Source organism: Chelonoidis abingdonii, chromosome 5 (genome assembly GCF_003597395.2).
Source record: "Chelonoidis abingdonii isolate Lonesome George chromosome 5, CheloAbing_2.0, whole genome shotgun sequence".
Taxonomy (NCBI): Eukaryota; Metazoa; Chordata; order Testudines; family Testudinidae; genus Chelonoidis; species Chelonoidis abingdonii.
Genome location: NC_133773.1, coordinates 114,316,604 through 114,337,668, shown reverse-complemented (window position 1 = coordinate 114,337,668; position 21,065 = coordinate 114,316,604). Strand labels below are relative to the sequence as shown.

Below are 21,065 nucleotides of genomic sequence, written 5' to 3'. Positions count from 1 at the left end.
GCATTCAAAGGTCAACAGGAAACGGGCTCTAGAAAGCAGGAGGACAAAATTCCAAGCTAATTGCAAAGCTCCTAGACATATTTTCTTTGTCAAAGGTGAATGTATTGGAGCCAGGTGCCCCAGCAACTGTAGAGTAGGATTTTCAAATGTGCTCAGCCCTGGTGTTCACACTTTGTCAACATTGTTTTTTAAAGGATTCAAAAGATAACTACAAAAATGATTCAATTTCTGGAAAGCTGGATAGTGAGAATCCAGGAAAACTCAAACCCATTTACATAAATTAAGGTTAAGAGTGATACTCCAACTGAGGCTTGTGAGCTGCAAGTGTCTGTCTCCTGCAGCTCTTTGCAGCATATGCTATTACAACACTGATTTTAATTATTAACCAATCAGACTGCTTTTACTGTTGTTTAACTATTTGATAAAATAATACTTGATCAGTCATTTTGCTGTGAGAAAAGATATATTAAAAAAAGTTAATTAGACCATGAATTCACACTACTGTGGCTCTTTTGGGTAGCATTGATCGCTCACTGTCATAGGCTAGCAGAACCTACATATGATTTAATAGACAAAGGCACAGCACTCCAGTGGCTAGATGCTGAAGCTAAACCAATTGACTGGAAACAAGCTGCAGATTTAACCCTCATTACTGAAACTTACCTAGGCAAGTGGAGATTTTGCCATCAACTGAAGTCTTAGCTCTCCACTCTCAATGTAAAAAATGTGCTCTAGTTCAAATAAAGTCATGGGCTTGATGCAGGAATCAGTTGGTGAAATGCTATGAGCTGTTGAGGTCAGACTAGCTCACAGAGGCTGCTTCTAAAATGAATTCGTCTATTTTGAAATGGATCTAAACCTCTATATCAGCAAGAATTTCTGTAGCTGAGCTGAGAGTCAGAGGCAGAAGCTTGGAACAATGGGCTGCTTGCCTGACCTTGAAGTTTCTGCATAGTGCTGCATTGGGGGAAAGCTGACCACACCTCTGTCCATATTAACAAGGATAAATTTGCAGAATGTGTGGGAAAAGAGGATTGGGGCAGACATGGAAGTTGTGCAGCACTGCCTGCTCTTACAAGGGGGGTTCACTTGTCTGGACACACTAGTTTGAAACATAACTACCTTGTCTAGACCAGTCGTTTTCAAACTGTGGGTCGTGGAATGTAAGGCACTGAGTTGTGGCAGCTCTGGTCAGCACAACTGACCAGGCCGTTAAAAGTCCTGTCAGCAGTGCTGCCCAGCTAAAGCAGGCTACTTCCTACCTGTTCCGACACCACGCTGCGCCTGAGAAGCAGCCAGCAGTAGGTCTGGCTCCTGGGGGGCGGGGGGAGGTACGGCGCTCCAAGCACTGCTCTCGCCCCAAGCACTGGCTGGAGGTGGGGGAGGGCTCAGGCAAGAGCTGTGCAGAGCTGCTTGCGCATCTTTGCTTAGGAGCCAGACCTGCTGCTGGATGCTTCCAGGACGCAACACAGTCCATGGTGCAAGACAGGTGGGAAGTCTGCCTCGCCACATCAGCTGACTGGGAGCTGCCATTGGTAAGGCAGCACCCCAATCCCCTGCCCCAGCCCTGAGCCCCTCCTCAAACACAGAACCCCTTTCTGAACCCCAAACCCCTCAGCCCCAACCCAATCCCCTGCTCCAGCCCTGAGCCCCTCCCCAGCTCTGTTGGGTTGCAGGCATCAACACTTTTCAACTGGGTCGCCAGAAAAAAAAGTTGGAAAACCACTGTTCTAGACCACAATAGGTTAATGTGCATGTGTCTGTTTGTTTCTTTTAATTAGTGCTTGGCAGCTGCCACAGAAAAAAGTTGCAGGTTTTTGCTGTAGGAAAGTGGTTTTAAATAAATGTATATTCTCTTCACACAACATGTGATCTAAGAAAGGATGGCATTAAGTAGACATACACATTCTATTCTCTAGCTAGAAATGGTAGTGAGAACATCCTGTAGACTAGAATCTGATGCATCTTTCTAAAGATAAGGATTAGGGCCTGTGCTTGAGTCAGATTTCAAAAAGCTATAAAATTTCAAAACCAAAGTTCTTCAACCAATATTTAGCTTGTCAAGCCCTTTCCAGTTTCACAGAATTGTACTAGCATTTATCAAGTAATCTTCAGAATGTTCCCAGCTGGTGACTTACCGGTAGTCTAGCCCATTACAGATAGAAAGTGAAAGAAGAATGACCCAAAGCATGACTGGGATGTGCAGTCGATATCAAAAGTTTCTATGACGACATTCTGGTCTTAAATCACTAGCTCATGCAACTCCCTTGTTCAAAGCAAAGCCCACATCCCTCATGCAGGACCATGTACTGTACCTGCCAAATTTTAAAGCAAAGCCATTCTGAGTCACTGCGCTTCTCATAAAAATGAAAAAAAAAAAATTGAAAAGTATTTTTGCATTCTGGCAATTACAAAGTGACCCAATTTGATTATTGCCTGGTGGTGTCCAGATGAGCCAATTTTATTTACCTAATGGGGAGGCATTGCCTGTATTTTTATATTGCTGGGTCACCCAGGAAGCTTTTGGATTAAACTAATGACAAACAAAATCTGCTTTTAATGAATAAATATTAATGAAAAAATGAGTTTATTATGGAAACTATCGAAGCATATGGTAACTAGCATTTGTCACTTGGGTGGCTAGAAGACAATATTTCCTTTTGCAAGAAGTTTTGAGGTAAGAAATTTGCGTTCTGAAACAGATCTTTTGAAAGTTTTGGGGAAAAAAATCATATAAATAGTGAGCAAACCCAAGCCCAGAATAACCTGGTTATTAAGGCATCTAGCAGCAATGTGGGTGACCCATGTTCAAGCTCACGTTTTGCCTGATTCAAAGCAGGGACTTGAACCTGGGTGCATCTGTCTAGCTATTCCATCCTGCACCAGAGAAACACTCCTGGGGAAAACAACGTTTCCACGAAACACTGCAGGTCTGACTAAAAAAGAGTGGTGCCTAGTCACATAACCTTTGTATCTTGTGCAGGTTTCTGGCTTAGGAGAGACAAGAGTTAGTTTTCTAAAAAACAAGGAGCTAAGAAGCAGCTGAAGCTTGTTATGTAATACAGCTCTAGGAAAGTGATTATCTTTATCTGGACCCATTTATGGTAGCTATCACAGCTTTTAAAAGGTATTTAAAAGTAGAAATAGCCAGAGTGTGTGCATGTGTATATATAGTATGTGTATGTATGTGTAGTAGGGCTGTCAATCAATCGCAATTAACTCATGCGATTAACTCCAAAAATTAACTGCAATTAAAAAATTAATCACACTGTTAATAGAATACCAACTGAAATTTATTAAATATTTTTGGATGTTTTTCTACACTTTCAAATATATTGATTTCTATTACAACACTGAATACAAAGGGTACTGTGGTCACTTTATATTTTTTATTAAATATTTGCACTGTAAAAATGATAAAGGAAATAGTATTTTTCAATTCACCTCATACAAGTACTGTAGTGCAATCTCTTTATCATGAAAGTGCAACTTACAAATGTAGATTTTTTTTGGTTACATAATTGCACTCAAAAACAAAACAATGTAAAACGTTAGCCTACAAGTCCACTCAGTCCTACTTCTTGTTCAGCCACTTGCTAAGATGAACAAGTTTGTTTACATTACGGGAGATACTACTCACTGCTTTTTATTTACAATGTCACCTGAAAGTGAGAACAGACGTTCTCGTGACACTTTTGTAGCCAGCGTTGAAAAGTATTTACATGTCAGATATGCTAAACATTCATATGCCACTTCATGCTTCGGGCTCCATTCCAGAGGATATGCTGAAGTTGCTTGTTAAAAAAAATAATGGATTAATTAAATTTGTGGCTGAACTCCGTGGGGGAGAATTATGTGTCTCCTGTTCTCTTTTACCCACATTCTGTCATATATTTCATGTTATAGCAATCTTGGATCATGACCCAGCACTTGTTCATTTTAGGAACACTTTCACAGCAGATTTGACAAAATGCAAAGAAGGTATCAATGTGAGATTTCTAACTATGAATACAGCACTCACCTCAAGGTTTAAGAATCTGAAGTGCCTTCCAAAATCTGAGAGAGACAAGGTGTAGAAAATGCTTTCAGATGTCTTAAAAGAGAAACACTCCGATGCAGAAACTACAGAACCTGAACTACCAAATAAAATAAAAATAAATAAATAAATAAATAAATATAAACCTGCTGGTGGCATCTTACTCAGATGATGAAAATTAACATGCATCAGTCCACTCTGCTTTGGATAGTTATTGAGCAGAACCTGTTATCAGCATGGACACGTCTTCTGGAATGGTGGTAGAAGCATGAAGGAACATATGAATCTTTAGCACATCTGGCACATAAATAACTTGCGACACTGGCTACAACAGTGCCATGCAAATACCTGTTCTTACTTTCAGGTAACAATGTAAACAAGAACTGGGCAGCAAATGTAAACAAACTTGTTTGTCTGAGCAATTGGCTTAACAATAAGTAGGACTGAGTGGACTTGCAGGGTCTAAAATTTTACATTGCTTTATTTTTGAATGCAGTTTTTTGGTACATAATTCTACATTTGTAAGTTCAACTTTCAATATAAAGAGATTACACTACAGTACTTGCATTAGGTGAATTGAAATATACTATTTCTTTTGCTTTTTTACTGTGCAAATATTTGTAATAAAAAAAATATAACGTGAGCGCTGTACACTTCGCAGGCTGATCGAAATTGAAATCAATATATGTGAATGATAGAAAAACATCCAAAATATTTAAATAAATGCTTATTCTTTAACAGTCTGCTAGTGATCACCATTATTTTCTAATTGTTTGACAGCCTGTGATGGGTGATTTGTGTGTGTGTATAAGCGTTCTTTTTTCAAGAGGGCATCGACTAAACAGATCTTTACTATTTTTTTTTTTACTTGTAAACAGATACTAAGGCCGGTCTACACTATGCGTTATTAAACCAAATTTATCACATTAACACGATTTAACCTGCACTGTCACACAACGAGCCTTTATATCGATATAAGGCTCCTTTAATCGAGTTTCTGTACTCCTCCCCAATGGAGGAGTTAGCGCTGAAATCAGTATTGCCAGTTGTGGAATTAGGTTAGGTGGCCGCGAAATCGATTGTATTGGCCGCCGGCGGTATCGCACATGCACATTTGACCGCTCGGAAAGCATCTTAACTCGATGCACTGCCAGTAGACAGGAAAAGCCCGCAAATTTTTGAATTTCATTTCCCTGTTTGCCCAGCTTGGAGCTCTGATGAGCACAGGTGCGATGCAGCAAATCCAAAAGAGCTCCAGCGATGGACCGTACAGGAGTACTGGATCTGATCGCTGTATGGGGAGACAAATCTGTTTATCAGAGCTCCGTTACAAAGAACGAAATGACAAAGCATTTAAAAACCAGGCTATGACAGACAGAGGCCACAGCACAGTGCTGTATTGAGAACACGTAAGGCGAAAGCCAAAGAATCAAATGGACGCTCATGGAGGGAGGGAGGGGTACTGAGGACTCCAGCATCCCACAGTCCCTGCAGTCTCCGAAAAGCATTTGGCATTCTTGGCTGAGCTCCAATGGCCATGTAGGGTCAAACACATGGTATGGGGTGGTTAGGGATATCATATGTCATTTTACCGTTCCTCCCCCCCATGAAGAAAAAGTAAAAAAAATCATTTCGTTGACTTTTTTCGAGTGTCACGCGTATGTCATACTGCATGCGCTGGTAACGCGTGCTGCGGCAACTGAACGGCAAGCATCTCTACCCTCACCTCCCGGTGGCCAGACGGTACAGTACAAAAGGACGTGATAGCCATCTGTCATCCTGTGAGGGCTCTGGTGCCTCGGTGATTCAGCGGCCCTGGGGTAAAATAGGAATGACTTCCCGGTCATTCCTGGCAGATGTTCAGAATCTGGTAACCTCTTGCATCATACAACTGGGGCTGGACTCCATCATCGCCGCCCCCCCCTTTCATGTCTAAGAAAAGATTCTGTACTCCTGTGGACTATATAGCAGTGGGAGGCTGGGGCTCCTGCTCCCCTGCCATTGCTTAATGTCCTGCCTGACTATCATAGCAGCTGGAGCTGCTCCCCCTCATTTAGTCTCATACAAAGTCAGTGTTTCTTATTCATGCATTCTTTATTACTTCATCACACAAATGGTGGGGACACACCAACGGTAGCCCAAGAGGGTTGGGGGAGGAGGGAAGCAATGGGTGGTTGTTTGCAGGGGCACCCACCTAGAATGTCAAGCAGCTAATCCTTTCTGCAGGATCTGACAAGGAGCGGCTAGTGCTCTCTGTACATTGGTTCTTATCACTTGCCATATTTCTAGGCAGGACTGACTCTATTTTTAGTAAACAAAGGATGGAAGACCCAGGGAGTCATTCCCATTGTTCTTTGCGCCCCCGGCCAAACCTCAGCGAAGGTTCAGCCAGAGCACCCCTGACAGCAGGCAGACGTACAGAAAGTCCGATAAACCGTCATCTCCATCGCCATTTACAATGCATGGCGAAGTGGCTATAGGATGTACACTGTCTCTATCATCTTGCAAGGCAAGTGATATGTGCCTGTGTAGGCACTGCAGTCCGCCTCTGTCAGCGGCATCCATACCATACGATGACAGTGACAAGGGCAAAACGGGCTCCATGGCTGCCATGCTATGCGCGTCTGCCAGGTCAATTCACGGAAAAAGCTGCGAAAAGATTGTCTGCGTTTGCTTACGGAGAAGATGATGTGACGACATTTAGCCGGAACTCACCACCCGACACTGTTTTTGCACATCAGGCATTGGGATTCAATCAGAATTCCAATGGGCGGGGGAGACTGCGGGAACTATGGGATAGCTACGGGATAGCTACCCACAGTGCAACGCTCCAGAAATCGACGCTAGCCTTGGACCATGGACGCACACAGCTAATTATTGTGCTTTGTGTGGCTGCGTGCACTCGACTTTATACAATCTGTTTTACAAAACCGGTTTATGTAAAATCGGAATAATCCTGTAGTGTAGACATACCCTATAAGTCCCTAACCTGCTTCTTTCTACTGTGTGATTGTTGAGCTGGCCAGAACAAGTCCATCATCTACCTTTAGCTCTGCCGCTCACATGGAATGATTTATCTTATCTTATAGCTACCTGTGCATCACCAGAGTAGTTCTGCACCTATTACACAGTACACATTTTAAAAAAACAAAGCTACCTGATTATATTGGTACATTTATTTGAAATATATTTTGAATTATGAGATTTTACAATGAACACAAAAATAGTAGAATTCTTTCCTAAATACCACTGTGCTTACGCAGTACATTTTACAACTAACTTTTAAAAATGTTTGTTCTTCAAGCAAAGCTTAGTATGTACAGTGCTGCACTCAGTATTGTGTTCTAAGTAATAGAAACGGCTGCGTAAATGTCTCACATCTACAACTGTTCTGTCTGGTCTTTCCACACAGATGCCTTTTGCTGGGAAGAGCAGAGCTGCAGATTACACCATGACCCTAACAATGGTCCTACTACTTTTCTCCACTTCCAGTGGAGTCAATTACTGGTCTGTTTACAAGAGTGGGGATTCCAGTCTCTGTGGCTTCATTTCCAGCTTTCCCTGACCCCAGGAAACCCCTCCACAGGTGCTCCACAAATATAAGGCTGGGCATGTGCATGTGGTTGGGCCAAGGTGACCCCACCAACTCAATGGGAAAGCAGGAATCATTTGCTTGCTGAACCTAGTCAGCTTTAATTTACTTGCTCTTCCGCTCTATAGTCTGGCCATCCCAATGTTCTCCAAGGAGTGATAAGCAGTGGTCTCTTCAGGAAAATCCCCTAGCAGCAGCTTCTGGAACCATACTGTTGCATGCTTTGGTGGGGAAGGGGGAGAGGAACCAGTGCTCAATTACAGGACATCTGTGTAGAGATGGCTCTGTCATCAACTAATCCCTGAGATCTGAAAGTTCTGTGTTCCAAGCAGCCTGTCAGATCCAGGGCTGGTCAAACTCTGCCCCCAAAAAGGGATGAGTTGAAGGAAGCAAAAACTCTTAGTTTCCTATTCACAATGCAAGAAAGCCACACATAAGGAAAGATATGGCTCACTTCAGCAATCTCAGACAAACAGCATGAAATTGCAATTTCAGGAGTCTTCCTTACATACAACAGAACATTTTGCCTTACAGCAAAACTAGTACCAATTTGCTGAATTTAAACTAAAGCCTGTAGAAAGACTAAGTTTCTAGTTCTGATGCAGAATGGTTAGTATTACTGCAGTGAGGTCTGTTTCAGGTGCATTAACAGTAGTACATATTATGAGGGACTAGGTGATAGACGCGTTCATCTTGAAAATATGTAGTTATTGAAGTTAGACTTGGGTGCTTCCATGAAGTGGTATTTGAATTGGGGTCATGGAGTATTCAGCAGTTCTGCTTGCAAATCCTCCCAGCAAAGACAGTCCAACAGGATTAAGAGGCCCTATGAAAAAGAAGCCAGCAATTAAAAACTGAACTTTACAAATACCTACATTTTTTAGATTTCAGTGTTTAATGGACAAAATTTGGCAACAAAACCCCACACTAAAATGACTTAAAAATTAAACAGCTGCCTTTATCCTCCTTTAAAACTGTGCTGTCTCAAACCAGTCCCTGCCCTCCAGCTGTAGTGGCACTAATATTGTTGATCTCTTTATTATAAGAGACATAATTTTCTGAGAAGTACAATATTTCCAAGTCAACGATTTAAAAGGTTTCAAATATTCTTGGAATGCAAAGTAACCGTGTATCATGCTCACTCTTGCCTCTGCTTGTAGTCTGTAATTAAAAGCCTGTTAGTGCAATCAGACTATTCCTATGGCCTTTCATGACCTCAAGCAAGAGAAACAATCATTTATAGAATTCAAAGGTTAAATCATGGCTTTACCACAAGCCCCAAGTGAGTACTGTGTGGTGGCACTACCCAAGGAATTAGACTAGGAGGCAGAGGCACCAGAAAATAATGCTCTCAAAGGTTCTTATTTTTTCAGTGGTTGTGAATTGTATTCTTCAGGGGAAGCAGATGAAGTGGCACCTACAGTATGGGGACTACAGGATTTATTATTAAAAAAAAATCTGGCGAGTTATATCCACAGAACTGCTGGGTGAATTGCAGTGTAGCAGTTTAACCTCTTAGACTAGGTCAGTCCTGGGCATGGGCTGTGAAAAGACCATAATAATAGGATATACACCAATCTCTAGAACTGAAAGGGACCTTGAAAGGTCATTGAGTCCAGCCCCCTGCCTTCACTAGCAGGACCAATTTTTGTCCCAGATCCCTAAGTGGCCCCCTCACGGATTGAACTCACAACCCTGGGTTTAGCAGGGCAATGCTCAAACCACTGAGCTATCCCTCCCCTCATCAATTAAATTATAGGACAGTTGTACTGTGCAACTGACTCTAAAAATGGCATTGTGGAGTTACCTATTTTTTGTCTTCCAATGACTTCCAAATCTGATCAGTTTACAAATAAAAATGTCTTTTTCTCACTGCCAGCCATGCAAACTCATTCTAAGGCTTTGTCTATACTAACACTGTTTTTGGCAAAACTTTTTTCAGTGAGGAGTGCGAAAAGACACCCCCTACCCAACATAAGTTTCACTGACAAAAGTGCTGATGTGGAAGGGCACTGTTGGTGGGAGGGCATCTCCTGCCGACATAGCTACCACTGCTTGTTGGGGTGGTTTAATTATGTCAGCAGGAGACCTCTCTCCCACCAGCACAGAGCAGCTACACAGGGTTCTTACAGCTGTGTCACTGTAAGGTCTGTAGCGTAGACAGCCATAGTCAACCTTTGTTCTTCCTGTCTGATGCATCTATCAACAATAAAGAATCTGCAACTGGAAATCTGCAAACAATTCCACTGATTATGGGCAAGTTGGGACAGAATTCGGCTCCCTCTCCCAGTGTCAACAGGAATTAAAAAAAAAAAAAATAGGTAAAATGTAATGAGTCAGCATGAGCAGAATAAAAATTGTGTTCTACTTCAGCCAGAAGTTATGGACTTGATGGAGAAATTACTGGATGAAATAATATGGCCCATGTTATGCAAGAGGTCAGACTAGATAAATGTAAGGGTTCTTTCTGGACCTAAAAAAATATTACTCTGAATATACACAGAGTACTAGATCAGCTGAATAAAAAGGTGCAATTTTTTCCAGCCATTTTCCAGAGAAGAGCTGCTTTTTAAACTGTTGTGAAGGGTGTTTTTATGGTGTTGGCGTGGTTCACTGAATTGTGACCACATTTTATTTCAGTTATCACCACCTTTACTTCAACTATATTTGAATCCATTAAAACTCTCTTGTCAAATCAAAAGTCCCAGTATAGTAATTCCATGTAGACATCAGTTCATTCCCTTCCCAAACCCCTTCCCTCAGGATTGCTAGTGATTTAATAGATGGTCTGCATGTTTCATGGGGCAACACATCCTTTATTGTAACCTCTTCCCAATAATACAGGGACATGCAGCATTGACTTGAAGCTTTTAAGGAGGATTTCAAAAATACTGGATGGGGTCTCGTGGAACTCTAGATCATATAACAAAATATTACCCTGGACAAAAATCTTACTTTTTTACTATAAAATACAGAGGACAAAATATAAATCTTTTAAATCTACAGCTGCACCAGACTCAACATCTCTTCAAATATGGACAGATTACATAATGCCTGTACGCTGGAGTTAGGGCAGTCCAGGCAGAAATGTGACACATTGTTTAGCTGTACCTAAAACTGAAAATCTTTTTGTCAGGAGCTTCTAAACACAACAAAAAAATTATAAAAAATTACGTGTTTCAATTATATTTGTCAAATGATTTCTTAATATAATATGGAGCAACTTTTTTGGTAAAATGGAGAGGTCAGGAGTTAGACTGTAGGTCCACAAGAATTAGAAGTAAAGGGCCCTGGAAATAGATGGCATGCATAAGGAGATGAGAGTAGTTGCAGAAGCAATGCAGGGTCCAGGGAGGCGTTTTAAAAATAGGAGATACAAAATCAGGCTTGAAAATAGCTAAATGAGAGTAAGAGACAGAAGTTAGGAGGCAAGAATGGATGGAACTGAGGAGCAGACTGAAGGGTTAGAGATTGACACCAAGAGAGCCATCTTACAAGACTGAAATTAAGGCTGTTGGGTGGGAGGAAATGGTGGAAAGCGTGGGCAGAGGACAAAAACTAGCTTGGAAATGTTTTTTATCTTGAAAACATTGGTGCGATCTTGGATAGATGGGGAAGCTGGGAATATGGATTAAGGAGAAAGAGAGAAGGGGGATGTTGCGGGGCATGGGAGGCACAGGGATGTGTCAGGAAGAAAGAATTACTTACCAGTAACTGTTTTCTGAAAGTATACGTTGTAAGCGATCAATGCTCTGTGTCCATGCTTTGAGTCTGTGACTGGCAGAATTCCTATAAGTATAAAATTCTAGGGAAGAAGGTGGCATGTTGTTCCATAACGCTGGCTAACCATCAGTTCAAAAGGTGTCAGCATAAGAGAACACACGCACGAATTTGCAACTTTACTGGGAAAGTGAATGAGTGAAGGTGAGTCTATTACAATGTATCATTTCAGAGAACACGACCACAATTTACAGGAATTTTTTTCTCCATATAGGTACCAATTGCAATAGCTCTTAGAAACTTAAAAGCTTCAAGGATGGCCTATAAAAGACCAAGCAATTAGCCAGAGCTTTTTGCCAAGAGGAAACAGTCACATACAGCCTTTAAGCAGTCATTGCTGTTTAAATTGAAACTTCCAAGCAAAGAACGGAGAACAGAACAACTATTTAAGAGATGTCCAGTAATCAATAAAATTTGTAGGGGCACAAGATTGGGCACTCAGCCAGACTGTGCCCTCAAACCAGACTTTCTAAGAGTGAGTCTAGACAGTAAGGATTTGTAAATGAATGCAGAAATCCTATTTCAAGCAGACTGACCTAGAGAATCACCTCAGAACTGTGAAATTGGACTTTATCAAGAATTATCATGAACAAAGCTCAGACCCCATCTTTACATTGTTCTCGTGGAAATTTGTTAATACAAGCTGTGTCAGAAGGACCAAAGCTGAATCAACACTCCAACAGTTTCAGTATGCTTTAGTTTTTTTAAATCTTAGCCCCCTTTAACCATTGCTGAAATTGGTATGACTAAGAAAGGAAATCTTATTGGGATAATTGTCCAATCTGTAGTCCCCCTTAATGGTACAAAAATTATAATTGTGGTCTCAAGTTTCTCATTCCAATGGTTGAGCTCACTATCATCAGAAATAAGAGATTCTGGAAACTGACATCTACAAGTCACCTAGCCGCTGAAGGAAAATCATTAGTTTAGTAATGAACATAATGAATCCCTTATTTTGGGATTTCAATGGAATGAGTTTTATGAAACAGAAGACCACAGTCTGACAAGACTCACTAATTTCTATGTATTGGTGGAAACCTAATGGCATGTAAATTACTAAGAAATGTCATCTGTAGTTCAGATGGGAATATAGGAGAGTTTCCCATGGAAATATGAGTCCTGTAAGAGAATAAAGGCCTTACACCTATTACAGAATCAGAGAATATTAGGTTGGAAGAGACCTCAGGGAGTCATCTAGTCCAATCCCTTGCTCAAAGCAGGACCAACCCCAACTAAATCATCCCAGCCAGGGCTTTGTCAAACTGAGCCTTAAAAATCTCTAAAGATGTAGATTCCACCACCTCCCTGGGTAACCCATTCCAGTGCTTCACAACCACCTTATTCTACTTAATTGCACTAATAAATTGGTTTAACTAAGGTAATAAAGACAAAACATGATTAGGAGATTTAGACATTGAAATCTTGGTCAGGATGCTTGTTTTCACAAGAGACCAATGCTGTGCATTGTTGTTTGTTGAACAAGATGATCCATCCAAAAGGGCCTGACTGTCCTGTCGGGTTCTCCAGCTGTGATGGATGCAACCTTATATATTACAGCTTGAATTAGATTAATCTAAACTCATAATTTACTCTATAATATCAAGAAACCAGTATGTCCTGGATGGAGATTAACTCAGAGATATGAAGCAACAGTACATATGTGGCTTGTGAATTTACTGAGACTCCTGAATAGTGACGTGGAGTAATTAAGGTTGAAAATCAACCATTCCATTGGCTGAAACTTCTGTGTCCATAAGTACACTTTTTATACAAATAGCAGTGACAAAAGACAGAGATGCAGAGTCAGAAGCAGGCCTCAGAGACAGGGGAAGACTACCCTGGGTCAGGAATTTTCTAGAGAAAAGTGATAGCAAATCACCGACATACTCCTGGAATTTTCCACAGATAAACAGCAAAACAAATACTGCCAGGATTTTAACACACATGTATCTGAAGGTAAGTCTCCTAAAGCTTTATTAGTATACTAAATAAGTGATTTGATTTTCAAAAGTGAAGTCATTGGGCACTGAGCAGTTATGAAATTTAAAAGCCTAAATACAGACTGTGCTGGTAAGAAGTCGACTATATTCTCTGGGTATATGTGAAAACAGCACTCTGGCTAACAGTCTGTAGGTGACAGAGTCCATGGAAGGAACAATCACATATGACAACATATGTATTGTATGAATACAAATTTACACACATTACAATGTGAAATATAGAGATCACATCACATAGGGAATGTTAAATAACTTTATGCATGGAGCTGCAAAGTGACAGTGGTTGTCAACTTCCTCCACCCCCATATTTTCTGCACAGAATTGAATGGAAAAATGTGTAAGAATTTGACTACACTATTCAGTAATGGGCCCAGGAGTACGAAGGGCTCTTTACATGCAAAGTTGCACCAGTGTAACTAAAAGTGTGATTCATAAATGATTTAGGGCTTATCTGCATAGGGAGTTAATGTGCAGCAAGCCCAGGTGTCCGTCTCAGAGCACCAGCTTTGAAGCAGTAGATGTGCTGAGCTGCACTCTAGGACTTCCACTATGCTGTAGCAATGTCCATATGAGATATTATTGCACAGCAAGCTAGTTCACTATAGACTCACACCCTGGATTGCTGCATAGTAACTTGCCATGTAGACAAGTCCTTAGTTAAACTAATACAGAAGGATGTGCGGACGCAGTAAAATCAATATTAACTTGCCTTTATATAGATTAAATTTAAGTTGATTAGAACAGGCTTAAGAAAACTGAAACAAACCCCTCAAACCGAAATAAGAGCATCTATGCAGGGTTTTGAACTGGTTTAATTTAGTTTTAAAACCCTTTTAAATTAAACGGGTGGATTTTTCATGTGCACAAAAGACTTAAGTCTCTTGCTACTGAAGAGATTTCTGGAGTCACCTCAAGGCATCTCTGCCTCTCATATCAGACAAACTATCGCAAGGCACTGAATCTCAAGATAGTGTGTAGAACTAAGATGGGTTTTGTGGTAAGGCACAGATGTAGCTGAATTCAGCTGGATAAGTCAGATAAGTTTCTTTCAGGTCCAGCAGTTGAAAAATGGGGAAAAATATTTGACACACAAAAACTTTAAAGCTTAATGAGGCACCAGTTGCCTCACACCATAGTCATATGCTCTTAAACTTGACAGACTGGGCCAGACAGATATCGTCAGGTTACATGAACATAAATCCCAAGAAATACTTCAAAGCAATCTAAGTAGTTTTAGCTAAATTTGTGACCAATGCAATAGTAGTCAGGAGGAGTTCTTCCTCCATCAACTGTGAAAACAATTTGAGAGAGGAAATGGGAGTTGCTATACCTCAGCAGGCACAGAATGTATCACCTGTTGACAGTCTTGGGAAGGTGCGCAGATGGAGACGAGCTCGTCTAGAATTCTAAAGTTTTCAGACTACCTGACCTAGAAGCATAGAAACAAAGAGTTTGGATCTACGACACATGGTGCCTTTGCATAATTAGTATTTATGATATTTAGTGCTTTACAAACAAAGGTACATAGTGACCTGCAACGAGCTGGAAGAGGCTAAAAAGCTCACAGTGGCTATTTATAAAGGGCTTTCTGAGTGTTTTGAGGAAAGACTGGAAATACGTTGATTGTGGGAAGAAGGAAACAGTTCTCATGCTTAAGGAGTGGAATGAACAAGCAGAGTTTAACAAGAAAGAGTGCAAAACTGAAGAATGAATTTGGCGTGCAGGAAATGCACTTTGTCCCTGGATTTTCTCCACAGACACTCAGTCACAGAAGATTGAGAGTGTAGGAAGCTGATATAAAGGTTCAGAGGAAGCTGGAGTTTGGTGAGATAAACAAAGCAGTGGGAAAGAAAAATGAAGAAATTAAGTTGAGGGGAGAAGGTGTGGTTGGAGGTGGAGACTATCATACAGAATGGAGATCAGAAAGGGAATAAGAGGACTGAAAGCTGCAGAGATCAGAGTCTGAAAGTCCTGAAAGGAGTATTGGATCTGACAGGTTGTAATGCAGGGAGCGAGCAGCAGTAGAAAAGATGAGATAGTAATCAAGTATTCAGAGTGAAGTCAGGAAGTGACCAGTGCTTTGTGAAGACCAGCATGAAGAAAATGACCAAGCCAGTCAGCGAAGAGCTGATGATCTAATGAAGAAAAACAGCAAAAAAACCAACAATCACAGATGGAGGAATTATGGAAACTGAAGTAATCCAGGAGGAATATGAACAGGAGGTGCTGAAGAACACATACAGTGTAGCAAGGTACTGTTCTTTGGCCAATTAAGAAAAATAATTTTATTTAAATTCTAATTGTTAGCTGAGCAATGAAGCTTGTGTGTAACACATCACAATGTCTACTTTTCTTGCTGAGTAAGGATTTGCCTGAATATTTTAAAAAGTTGCCCACTGACCACCACTGAAATGGTGCTTACTTTTATCACACATCAATATTGCACTGCTTAAAACTATTTCCATGTACCATGGCAACAGAAAATAGGCCATAAGGGACCCTTGTGATCATCTAGTCTGATCTCCTGTATAATACAAACCATAGAACTTCCCCAAAATAATTCTTAGAGCCGATATTTTAAAAATACATCAGTCTTGATTTTAAATGGTCAATGATGGAGAATCTACCACAACCCTTTGTAAATTGTTCCAATGGTTAACAACCCTTGCTGTAAAAAATATATGTCTTATTTCCAGTCTGAATTTGTGTAGCCTCAACTTTCAGCCACTGGATCATGTTATAACTAAGTTAATTGTCTTGCTGATTTGTTTCCTTAATCTGAGCTCCATCTGCAGTGTTCCAAGAGAAGGGATCTGCCTTTTCAAAATAGTCCATTGGAAATTCCCTAAGTAGGTCGAGACTTCCTTCTTGGATTTATTTTAGTCTGTTCAAATGTTTTACTTTGGTTCTAGAGGTAATCTTACCCCATTGCCATCTGTTCTTGTTTAAAACTCCTGAAAACATTGTCATAGCCAGATAATAAACCTTATATGCCACTGATGACAAATATGAGATTTCATTGCCAGATTTCATATATAAGCACACCATTATTTCAATACAGGCAGTCGTTACAGATCACAACGGGCCCAATACTGTAAGATGCTATAGTGTGTTGAAGGCGCTCAGTTCCCACTGAAGGCAAACATGTAGGCCCTGATCCTAAAATGCACAGCACACATGCAGACTGCTGGTTCCTGGGTGAAGCCCCACTGAAGTCATGTGAATGCAGCAGTTCATATGTGAGTGCTACTCATGGCAGGAGAAGGGCCTTGATTAGGATTTGAGGGCACTCAGTTTCTTTATATTCCATATTAGCCAAGAAAACAGTCTAGAGGAAAAGGCTTACCAAATGAAACTGCAGTACTTCACAATTTTGCCGCTATCTAAATTGCATGAAATCACTGCCCAGTTATACAGTTTAAGTGGAGAAATGAAAAAAAAAAATCACATAAAAATAAAATACAATGTAAGAAAACAATCAAATCTTTACCTGTGATACAACCACCAACTTGGATAGGTTCATATACAATAGCTGCAATGTTGCCATGTGAATGTTGCAAACATTGCAGAGCAATATTTGTTAAAAAGTTTCCATTAGAATGTTTAAAAAATAAAATATTTGTACTGGTCTTAAATTTTGTTTAAGCTTAGTCTAGATCAGAGATTCTCAACCTTTTTCGAACAACATTCAACCTTAGTGGGTTTTTTCCTTGAATTTTTTCAGGCGATACTGGGAAAAATTGCTTAAATCAAAATACAAATCACATGGCACTAAAACCCCCACCTCTTATCTTTCCATTTGAGTGGCACTGTGACTCCATGCACCAGGTTTCAAGTCTGTTCACTCAAATTTTTCCAGGTCACCTCTCCATCATGTCAGCAGGGAAAGGGCTTCATTCTTACAACTCCCAGTTCTGGAAAGGGGCCTGGGGAGGAGGGGGAGAGGTTGGTCCTACTCTCACTGTGCCCTTGTCGAGTTCAGGTTCTCAAAAGAGAGTTCATAACCCCCCTGCCCCCAATTTAAAAGCTGGGGCAATGGCTCTTTGGTGCCCCATCTTTGGTGGCCACAACCCCCTAGAAAATTTGATACATCCCTGCCCTCCGCAATGGGGGCATGTCGCCTGATTGAAAATACATTGTCAAGATGATACCTGTAAGGTAGTTGTTGGAGTTCGAGGGTATTGAGGGGCAATATTGCAGGCAATGATGCTAGGATTTCACCCAATATTTTTGTGATAGGTTGTCACTTAGCAGCCTTAACTGATTTTTTAAATTTTCCCATCTCCCCGCTCCCCTTCTTTTGTGTGGGGAAAATAAAGACAAGGTTTGTAAAAATTTTAAAGAATAGACAATGCAACAGATTACTTGGTGGTAGCTAAGGAAATACTGTCTTCTGTGGTCTGTCTCATTTAATTTGCACCTAATATATGTACATTTATTATGTAGCCAAGTTAGTCATGTTTGCATGTGACCCACAACTTAACTTCTCTTCAAATATTGGCTTTAAAGTGTTTAGAAGTAATAATGTTCTACCATAAGATTTAAAACACAGATTTCTTGGATTTATAGACAATACTTAACCTAGTAGGCTGATTGTGCCTCCCAGTCTTGAAACTCTCTATCTCTTGGTTACCCTGTCCAAAATTTTGGAGCCCCACTATTTGTTCACCTCACAATCTCAAAGCAAATCTCACTTTACAAACGTTACCTTCTTTATACTGTTGACCTAACTACAGAGAGTTGAGTCAGCATGTATAAAAGAGAGGCTGTTATCTAAATAAATGAAATATGGGTTGACAACTGTAGATCAAGGTTCTATTCCCATTCCTGCTGCAGCTTCCTATTAACTTTTAGAAAGTCACTTTAACACTTTGCTCCTTAGCTACACTGTCTAGAAAATGAACTCAATATCTAGGGCATGAATTAGATGATGAATGAAGATAATGACTAAACTTTATCAGCTCTTTCCTTTCAGTTTTGATATGTAGCCCTGGTCAATTTCTCTGTCACCATTAAGTTCTTCTTGATCAGCTTACCTGACAGAATCATGTCAAGTTTTCTAACAAAGCAATTTATTTATACAGTAGAATCTCAGAGTTACAAACACCAGAGTTACAAACTGACCAGTCAACCACACAGCTCATTTGGAACTGAAAGTACACAAGCAAGCAGCAGAAGCAGCGACCCCCTCACCCCCCCCAAAAGCAAACACAGTACTGTACTGTGTTAAATATAAAATACTAAAGACTTAAAGGGAAAGCAGCATTTTTTTCCTGCATAGTAAAGGTTCAAAGCTGTATTAAGTCAATGTTCAGTTATAAATTTTCAAAGGAACAACCATGTTTTGTTCAGAGTGACCACCAACCTCCAAACCTCGAGGTGTTCATAACGCCGAAGTTCTACTCTACATTTATTTTTATTAGCCCTGCCCTTGAAAAACACCTGTTAGATCTGCCAGGTTAGATCTTTTTACCTTCCTGAATTTCTGTTTGATCATTATTTAACAATCATTTTTCAAATTAGTCATTTATCTGGATCAAGAACCAACAAAACTCTGGCTGAGTTTGAAAGGCGAAGAATGAGATAAAATACAAGAATAATAAAGTTTTGGAAACAAAGTGAAAAGTTTACACAGGCATAAGAGGAGTTATTTTTTGCGTATGTTATATAACTCATGGCACAATTCAGCAAGCTCCTGTGCACATACTTCAAAGTACTGTTCTGAATAGAGATGCTTTCCTGAATTAAGGCCTAGAAATGTGGAAGTCTCTATGTCTCGCCTCCATATCTATGTTTAGAAAACAGAATGTAGTACTTTACAGTAATAGAAATTGAGCCACACTACAACAAGAAAAATACTTCTCTTTCTTCATTATGGTTTATGTCAGCAACAATTCTTGTTTCAACAGTTTCCTTGCATTTCACTGTTACAGTCAAACTTCAGTATACATAATTTTAAACCATGGCTGGTTCAAAAAATACAGTACTTACCTGCATTTCATTTCTTATAAAATAATATTTTACACAGATCTACACTCATACTTTAATGAGTCTCCAATTAATGGATTTGGGAGCATTCTCAAAAGCCCAATTCAGCAAATCACTTAAGTCCATGAATAGTCCTGTTGACTTCAATTGAATTACTCATATATTTATAGTTTAAACACATGCTTAAATACTTTGGGGAATTGGGGCTCAGGTAATTTTAAATAAATTTCTTCTCTAGAGCATCATCTAAAAAGCATTATCAGTTCATTAAAGGAACATGAAAAACCTAACAGTAATTCTCCCAAAACTGTAGCTGAAGGAGAGAAGATGAGTGTGAATCTGTCTGTATTACCATATTTGGAAATCAAATGTTAGTAAACCAGTTAAAGAAAAGGTATTAAGACAATCTTAAAAGAAAAACTGAAATAAAAATAAGATTTAAAATGATCAATGAATGTTGTGAGTGTAAATTATATACAAAGGATGAAAAAAACAAGATATAAAGAGATCCTAACAGACAAAATAAGTGGAAGTATTTAGAGTTAAGCCTCTTTGTTTAAAAGAACTACTGTAGTACAGATAAGCCAAATTTAACATGTTGCCTAGCCAGTGATACTCAGCCCATGGGTCTCTCCAATGAGAGGATAAGCAATAGCCTAACTATGATGCAATAATTGTCCAAGAAAAAAAACTGCAATTTAACGCAGAGGTGTGCACATGCGCACACACAACACATCGGATTTATTAGATATATATTTGTGTTGTTAGCAAAATAAGTTGTTAAAATTTTGCCCTTGACATTTTCACTTTAAGAAACATGCATTTAATTGAAAGTAGTTATTAATTTTAATAACTGTTATATACAATTTTATTTTAACTTATTACATTCTTTTATGTCTCTCTGTGATCTTTTGTTCAGATGATAAATGGCTCCTTGACTAATAACAGTTTGGTGCCAATGGCTTAGGTAATTACAGTTTATTGAAATGGCTATACATGTTTGCTCTGAATATCTACAGGTGGAAATATCCTGAGGCCAACTACTTCACTATATTCCTCTGATGAGCTTCCAGAGGGAATTCTTACAAGAGAAAGATGTGATTACCATTCCAGCAAATATTTTGCCACTTAATGTGACCTTATATACACTAGAAGCATATGCCTCACATGTTCCACACCTAGAGCATAGAATAAGCCTCTCCATGGTTTAAAAGCTGAATGCACTCTCTAGATTTTTATTTAATTTATTTGTCATTAGCTCTTTTGGAACAGGATTATGTCTTCCAATGGGCTTGTAAAATGCCCAGCACAATGGAACCAGATGTTAACTGGACTATAATACAAAGTAGAAATAGACAGACTTCAATATAACTTTTAATCCAAGAATCTTTTGGAATGAGAAGGGACGTTTGAGAAACATCTTGGCTGTTGTTATCCTGATATATTAATGCAGACATTGTTTTAAATAGCAAGGGATTGTACAAAGCAAAGATGGAAACCAATTAGACTCTTGGAACAATACAGCCCAATTTTCAAATGTGGGCTCCTTAAGCAGGATGTCCAAATCAGTATTTAGGACTGTAAATTCCCATTTTGTCAAGTGCTGAGCTGAGTGTACCCCATTAAGATATTAGACATTTGAAAACATGGCTTTCAAATCTGAAAGTAA

The 21,065-nt window shown here is 39.7% G+C and overlaps 1 protein-coding gene across 6 annotated transcripts in view; it reads right to left on the bottom strand.

Moving 5' to 3' along the window:
* The window catches only part of LCORL (ligand dependent nuclear receptor corepressor like), a 220,203-nt gene that overhangs the window by 1,605 nt on the left and 197,533 nt on the right, over positions 1-21,065 (bottom strand). For 3 of the 6 annotated variants that reach the window (XM_075066570.1, XM_075066566.1, XM_075066569.1), the window contains one exon: positions 7,194-8,454. The exons of 2 other annotated variants lie outside the window; for them this stretch is intronic. In XM_075066570.1, the coding sequence (XP_074922671.1) occupies positions 8,345-8,454 (110 nt within the window). In that variant the 3' untranslated portion in view covers positions 7,194-8,344. Of the gene's footprint in view, positions 1-7,193; positions 8,455-21,065 lie in introns of those variants that run through there. One more of the 6 variants, XM_075066574.1, reaches the window with a different exon arrangement.